The sequence below is a fragment of the Macaca fascicularis genome, chromosome 9 (genome assembly GCF_037993035.2).
Source record: "Macaca fascicularis isolate 582-1 chromosome 9, T2T-MFA8v1.1".
Taxonomy (NCBI): domain Eukaryota; kingdom Metazoa; phylum Chordata; class Mammalia; order Primates; family Cercopithecidae; genus Macaca; species Macaca fascicularis.
The window spans coordinates 136713210-136721048 of NC_088383.1; the positions used below are offsets into that span (position 1 = coordinate 136713210).

At 55.8% G+C, this 7839-nt stretch overlaps 1 protein-coding gene and 1 pseudogene across 1 annotated transcript; one reads left to right on the plus strand and one right to left on the minus strand.

The window, feature by feature from the left end:
- Positions 1–599: 599 nt before the first annotated feature.
- On the minus strand, positions 600–3039 carry LOC141407629 (uncharacterized; annotated as a pseudogene).
- Positions 3040–3517: 478 nt separating this feature from the next.
- Positions 3518–7161, plus strand: FOXI2 (forkhead box I2). The gene is made up of 2 exons (XM_005566739.5): positions 3518–4117; positions 4849–7161. The coding sequence occupies exons 1-2, from the start codon at positions 3559–3561 to the stop codon at positions 5292–5294; spliced, it is 1005 nt and encodes a 334-aa protein (XP_005566796.3). The 5' UTR covers positions 3518–3558; the 3' UTR covers positions 5295–7161.
- Positions 7162–7839: the final 678 nt, after the last annotated feature.

Consider the following 7839-nt stretch of genomic DNA (forward strand, 5'->3'; position numbering starts at 1 on the left):
TTCTTGCTGGCTGATTAGCTGTGGGAGGGAGGGGAGGGAGAGTCAAGGTGGACTCCCAGGTTTTGCCTCAAACAACTGAGTAAGTGAAGTTGCCATCCAAAAAGATACTATGGATACACAGGTTTTGGAGTGGAAGATAATGAATTATTCCTCTTCATGTTGAGTTTGAAAGGAAGACAACCAAATGGATGATAAAAATGGGGGATCACTGGTTAACGCAGGGGTTCTCCAATGGAGTGATTTGGCTCCACAGAGGACACCTGGCCATGTCTGAAGACATTTTTGGTTGCCATAATAGTGGAGGCGTTATCCACATTGAGCAGGTAGAAAGCAGGAGTAAAAAATCCCACAACACACAGGACAGCAAAGGTTTTGCTGCCAAATGTCAATAGTGCTGAGGCTGACAAACCCTGAGTCAGAGGCCAGAAATTAAAGCCACAGGAGTGAAGAAGAGGGCCCAGAACAGAGCCCTGCAGAACCCCAGCCTCAGAGCAAGGGAAGCCAGCCCGGAGCCTGAGAAGAAGCCAGAGAAGGGGAGGCCAACCAGATGCACGGTGCTGAAAAGCAGGCAGAGAAAGAGGTGTTGATTCTGGCAGGTGTCAAGAGCTGCTACGAGTCAAGCAAAATGAGGAGTAAAAAACCATCATTGGATTTAGGGTGACCGAGGCCACCAGAGGCTGTGCCTGAACAGTTTCAGTTGAGTCATGGGAGCGGACGGCTGTCTGCACTGAGTGAAGAGTGCACTCTTGAGAGAGGAGGTTGGGGCAGCAGCCACCGGAGACCAGGCTTCTGAAGACCCGGAGACACCTCAAAAGGGATGTGGGCTGAAGGGATTTGTTGCCACGGAGAGAACTGAGATCTGCAAATGCTGATGGGAAGGAGAAGAGAGAGGAGGAGATCACAGAGTGAGGCCCCTGAGAAAAGTGTGAGAACAGAACTAAGGGCACAATGTCTCTTCCAGGCCCTGCCAGCAAGTGCCCCCTAAGTGCTGCATCCCAGGTGTGCACCTGAGTCCCAGTCCTGCCCAGGAGAGACTGGCCTGATGATGGAGAAGGAGAAGAGGTGCCCCCAGCAACAGGTGTAGGTGCAGCTGCAGGTGGGCTTGGCAGTTTGAAAGGTGGAATGCTGGGGAGACTTATCCTCCATGTAAGCAGCAGGGATCACTTTTGAAAATAAAGGAGAAAGAAATGGATCAGAGGCTTGAGGCGGGTGTGGAGGGCTGTTCTGTTTAGAGAACCCCAGCAGGACTCTCAGGCAGGGCACAGTCTTTTTCCTTGTTATTTCTTTCCCGAGATTTTTTTTTCTCTTGGAAAATTCTCATCAAAGTTCCATGCAAGACCATTTAAGGGTTAACACATTTTCCTCCAAAATGACTGCAGTCCCTCTACTGAAATTCATTTTATGAGTCCAGTCTGTTGAAAGATAAGGAAACTATTACAGTGGAGATGGAAGATGGAAATTAGGCTGAGAGAGCAAAGAAGGGTGAAAAAGATATGGACATATATATCCATGGCACAAATTTTAATGATTTCTGTAAAGTATAATTGAGAGAAATTACAGGAAGTTTCATTTGATTTTCTTAGAGGTCCTGAAACTCACGAGTGTTACAGAGTTATAGTATTTACAGAAAGAAAGGCTATTAAAATTCAAGAGAATTTGGAAGGAACTGACGTCCTTTTTTAAAATTCCTTTACATTGCAAAAGATGACCTAAGCTATTCTTTAAAATTCAACATCTCTGATTTTATTCTCACAGTAGTGCAGTTAACTGCAGATAACATTAGTTCTTCCTATCAAATCATTGTGTTATTCCACCAAGGTTGTGTGATGGGGATGAGGGGGAGGGCGGCTTAGTAAAAGGCACCTGGGACTCCCACTACTAGCATTCCTTTGAGAAAAATTAGAAATCTTTAGGAAAGGGGGAAGGAAAAAGAGGGCAGAGTCCAGCCGAAGAGCCGACCTCAAAGAACCATTTCGGGATATTTCTTTTCTCTTCACTGCTTGGGAACTGCCTTCAGTTCACCCACTACTTCCGAAGTGGCTTCACTTCTAAGGGGAGAGGCCAACGTCCCAACAGAGGGTCTCTCACTTCTTTCCGCCATTTGTTAAATGGTTCCATAAATTAGTTGTTTTACATAAAATTTGGAACTACGATCTGGGAGGCCTAGGGGCTGCACCACCAGTAAGTCGCCGACTCAACCTGGGCCCTTTAACCCCCAAACCCAAACTCTCTCCTGGATCGATCGAACCGCTGGCCCCAACCTAAAAGCCTCCTCCACCGCCAAAAGTCAGGAAGGGTTGGTCCTTTTGTTTTTCAAATGAATTGAAATTAGATCCACAGCCCCGCGCAACGCTGGGGAATACCCAGGGAGAGGCCAGCTTCCAGGAGGTCAGCCCCAACACCGCGGGCAGGAATTTGGAGGGATGGGGAGGTCTCCTCATCTCTGAGCCTTGAGCACCAGGCCTCAATTTTCTCCTCTTTCTCACAGGTGCCCGACTCCGAGTCCGGGAGGCGGGCGCTCTTCCCAGGTACCCAGCCCAGCGCGGCGCGTCAGCCTGGGTCCATCCTCCGCCACCCTACAGCGCGGGGAGCAGGGGAGGCCGAGAGCCGGGCAGCGTGGGGGGACGGGAGAACCCGGGCTGCAGCATCCCCCGGAGGCAGCAGGACAGGACGGCTGGCGTCGGACGCACTGCAGAGACGTCCCTGTTTTCGGCTTGTCCCCCGACAGCCGGCAGAGAGCTTGACTCCCTCCGCACTGCGCTCCAGAGACCACAGCGCGGAGAAACCTTGCGGGGCCCCGGATTCCCAGGCTTGGGAAAAGCGATGACTGCCCTGGACGGCTGCGGCGTCCGAGATTTCCAGGGTCCCGACCCTCCCTGGGGTACGCGCGACTTCGGCGCAGATGTCAGTCCACTGCCTTCGCGCGTTGAGGGCGCGAGGACTCCGGACGACCCCACGGCTACTGTCCACGCCCAGCCCCTCGTTCTCCACCGTGCCACCTCCCTCTGCGGCTCTAGCCTGGAGATCTACGGACTTCATTGCGATCTCTTGAGCAGTGTAGTTGCCCTCTAACCTATCCCCGAGTCCCGGGTAACCCAGGGGCCCCGGCGAGGCGAGTTTCGTTGGGGGAAGATGTCCCCAGGAGAGAAAAGGGGCCGCGCATTGGACGGGGCTCCCAAGCCAGAGCCCTGGGGGCCTTGAGGAGTCGTGGTACCGTCTAGGGAAGTCGGGGCTGCAGGGCCCATGAAATCAGACGAGGCTACGGACTTAGGGTCCCTGCAACCAAGACTGCGAGCGACTGTGGACTCGGGACGGATCGCATAAAGGAGGAAGGGGGAATCAGAGGGGCGTCCGGTCGGGGACGTGTCAGGCCTGGGCGGGGCAGAAAACTGACACCGGGGCGAGGACAAGAATTTCGCTCCTCCAGGGCTGCCAGGGGAGGGGCTCGCCACCGTCACTCTCCTTGGGCTCTGGTCCCGACGGTGTTTAAAGGGCAGAGGGCTGGGCCGGGCTGGTCGCACCCCGGGGCTGCTGGTGGCCAAGCTGGATGGGTCGCCCATGAGCCTCGGTGCGGCACCGCTGGCCCAGACCCGGGCGCGGCTGGACATGGCCACCTACTGCAAAGACCTGGGCCCCTCCTCGGCCCCGCCCGGCCAGGCCCGGGCCACCGCGCACCCCCCGGGCTATGAGCATAGTGATCTGGGAGCAGTGGGCGGGGGCCCACGCCTGTGGGTGAATGCGCCAGCGCTCAGATCCAAGTCCTACGCTTCAGGTCCCGGGCCCGTGCCGCCCTACGCGGCCCCCGGCTACGGGGCTCCCGGCCCGCTCCTTGGCGCCCCGGGTGGCCTGGCGGGCGCGGACCTCTCCTGGCTGAGCCTCTCCGGCCAGCAGGAGCTGCTGAGGCTGGTGCGGCCGCCCTATTCCTACTCGGCGCTCATCGCCATGGCCATCCAGAGCGCGCCCCTGCGGAGGCTGACTCTCAGCCAGATCTACCAGTACGTGGCTGGCAACTTCCCTTTCTACAAGCGCAGCAAGGCGGGCTGGCAGAACTCCATCCGCCACAACCTGTCGCTCAACGACTGCTTCAAGAAGGTGCCCCGCGACGAGGACGACCCAGGTAACAGCGGCGCGCCGGCTCGCTCCGTCTAGGACTCCCGGTCTTTCCGCCGTGCTGCGCGCACTCGGCGGGTGGCAGCGACCTCGGACAACCTAATTCCTCCCTGCGCGTTGGGGATACCCGGGGGAGAGAGAGAAGGGGGAGATGTGCTTAGCCATGAACAAGTTCTCAGACAGCGGCAGTGCCCACAGGCCCGCGTTTACAGTGTGGCGGTCCCGGGGCTCTCAATCTCTCTGCGCTCCTTCGGAGGAAGAAGCGGGAGAGCCAGCACGCTGGGTGACCTTGGGAGTGACTCAACTTACCTGGGCCTCAGTGCCCTACCCGGTAAAGTGGGGAATACAGCGCCTACCCCAAGGATAGGCAAAACAAATAGGATGCCCATTTGGAAAGCTCTGGAGCCTCCCTGGGGGCCCGGCGTGGTCTGCGATGTCCTTGGCAGAGCGGCTGGAATCCCACGGTTCGCATCCCGCAGGCCTTCCTTCACCTTAGCGGGTCTCGGGCCTTTCCCAAGGCTCCCTTCCTCCTCCTTTCTGGATTGCCACTTTCTTCCCAGTCCGGCTGTGGAGGCCCATTGGATACACAGTGTCCGTCAAGGGTGGGATGGGGGCGAGGGCCCAGACCCTCTGCAAGGGCCAGCGGGGGATCTTTCTGAAGCTGACCTCCTCGCTCGCTCACACCACGGGTCCGTCAAAGCTCGAACTTTCTGAACTGGGCTGTTTCTTCTAATGCAGGTAAAGGCAATTACTGGACCCTGGACCCCAACTGCGAGAAGATGTTTGACAACGGGAACTTCCGAAGGAAGAGGAAGAGGAGAGCTGCAGCCAGCGCGGTCTCGCCCTCGGGAGCCAGGAGCGAGGGAGGGGCCGAGGCGCCCGCGCTGGAGCCCCCGGGCGCGGCTTGCCGGGACCTGCAGGCTTCGCCCTCTCCATCCGCACCCGAGGCCGCCACCTGCTTCTCCGGTTTCGCCTCCGCTATGAACGCATTGGCGGGCGGCCTTGGCACCTTCCCCGGGGGCCTGGCGGGCGACTTTTCTTTCGGGAGGCCGCCTCCGACGGTGGCCGTCCACGCTTCCCAGACCCTTAGCGCCTCCCCTGGCTTCGCCCCTGGCCACCAGACCGCGGCCACTGGCTTCCGCGTCAGTCACCTCCTCTACAGCCGGGAAGGGACCGAAGTTTGAAGGGACGCTGGAGGCTAGCCGGGTGCGGTGTCCAAAGGTGCTGAGCTCAGGCCTCCGGTTCCCCCTGGTGACAGCCCCACGTGTTGGCGCCGAAGGCCTGGGTGCCCTGGGAGGACGCGCAGAGCCGGGGGCGGCTTGGCCAGCAGGGAGCTGGGCTGAGCAGCTCTTGGGCCTCGGGGTGGGTGGCCGTCTGCTGTGCACCCCTCAGCCAGGCGACCTTCAGAGCTTCCCTGCTCTGCCTCTAAGTCGATCCCTCCTGGGCCTCCAGAACCTGTGCTCTCCAGGGATTTGCCTTGAAGGGGCGGCGCGGTTGGCTCTCAGCTCCAACGTTTCCCAAGCAGGCTGGCTGACTCCAAAGAGCCTTAGAGCAGGTGGGAGGAAAGTGGGCTGCCAGAGCGGCCCGGGGGTGGGGGCCCTTTCCACCTCCACCCAGCTTGGGTCACCTGGCTCAGGGCCTTCCCTCCTGCTTCAGGGAGGCTGCTGCAGGGGCTGGAGGACAGAGCTCAGGAGCAGCCACAGTGGTGGGGTCCAGGTGGGCCAGGAGCCTGCAGTGAGGGGATCTGAGACTTTTGCGATTGGGTCCTGTGTAAGGAAGGTCTTGCTAATGGCTGAAACTGCCGGTGGTGGGAGGGAGAAGGGCTGCCTGGGCAGAAAACGCCCTTGAGATACCAGCTCCCTCCCATGTCACACAGCTCTGGTCCTTGATGACCCCCCTGTAGGACAAGGCAACTCCCCAGGGCCCCGTCATCACTGACCACAGGAGCGGTGCCCAGCACCCAGGAGTTCCCCGAGGGTCTAGGTTTGTTTCACCCCATCCACACTCACGCTCACACAGGCTCATGAAAGGGCACACCTGTTTTGGTCTCTTTCCCCTCCAAACCCACAGTATGGGCCAAAGCTGCGCCTATGTTCAGAGCTCCTGAATAGCAGCTTGTGTAAATTGGACCCTGCCCCACCTGGTTCGTTCTTAGACATGGTATCTTTGTGAAGCACAAGGAGCCCCCAGTCACTGGGAAGAGGAATTTTGGCCTCTGTACTCCTCAGAAGTCCTAAGTGCCCCAGTCAGATGCCCTGAGTCGTTGTGGCATCTGGGACTCCCTGGAGATGGGCACGTTGGTGGGGGGGTATCCATCTTGTTGTTGATGGGGGGCACCCATCTTCCCTGTATTTTGGGGGAGGATGGGAGGGGGCCTTCCCAGGAAGAGAGTGGAGAGAGGATACTGTTAGTTTGGAGTAGGACAGCTGGTTTAGCAACCCTAAGCCCCAGCCACACAGGTGTTCCTAAGACATAGGTATTCCTAAGACACAGGTATTCCTAAGACACAGGTATTCCTAAGACACAGGTGTTCCTAAGACACAGGTGTTCCTAAGCTGCCCGCAGCGCCCCTCACTGCTGCTGCCACCAGTGCTGGAAATGAGAGCAGCGCACCTGTCTGTCCCTAGAGCTGACTCATCATGGCCCTGCTGAAGAGTGAGGGGTGTGTGTGTGTGTGTGTGTGTGTGTGTAAGACAGAGAGGGAGGGAGAAGGAGGGAGGCAGGGGAACATGGAGAGAAGGAGCCAGGAGTTGGGATAAACCTGGTGCCTGGTCATGTGTTTCATCAGCAGTGGCTCTTAACTCCGTGTGGCATCTATGCTGCTGCTCCCCACAGGCAGGTGAGCAGAGCGCCAGTTGTGTCGAAGGTGATGATGTTGGCTAACCAAACTCACAACCAACCCACAATCTCTCTTGGGGGGACACTCCCCATATGTAATACAGTTAAAGAAGGCCAGGAAAGGAAAAGAAATTCCTTAGCTTATACATTTTTAAAATTATATCTTGAACTTATTTTAATAGAATAAAATGCTAAAAATAAAGATCAATATACGTAGCTTGCATGTGTATGCTATTTTGTATAAGAATTCCACTGCTGTCACCAACATCCCCATTTCAGAGACTGAACTTGCAGAAAAATTGGAAAGAACATTTTCTAATTAAATTTGACAACAATCAGAAAATACAGTGGACAGCTGGACAATCAGTGGAGCTTCAAGAAAACTGGCTGACACGTATGGATGTAAACATGGAACGTCATGGCTGCATGACTCCTAGACGTTGGGAAGCTGCTTTTTTTTCTAACAATGGTTTTTATGCTAAAATTGGGAAAAAAATATTTAAGATTTTTCAACTTTTGGTTTGTTTGCCCAAAGATCATTTTTTACCATTTGAAAGTTGCTCATTTATTCAAAGCTTTATACCATTAGTAGGTAATAATATAAGCAAATAGATGAAATCTTCATGAGAAAAGCTTGGTTAAAAATACTTCCAGCAGTGCAAGGTATTTGGACATGGGTGGGGTTAGATGCCAAAAAGAACCCATTCTCCCCTCCAAAACAGCCCACATGCCTGGATGTGTTTAGGAGATGGGAAGCCAGGCCAAAATGCATTTCATTGGCCCAGGCATGGCACAGTCAGCTTCAGACTCATTATCCCAAAGAAGCATTTTCTCATAGCAAAGAAACTGTTGAAATCAAAACAAGAAAACAGAGCAATGCAGCTTGTGGTC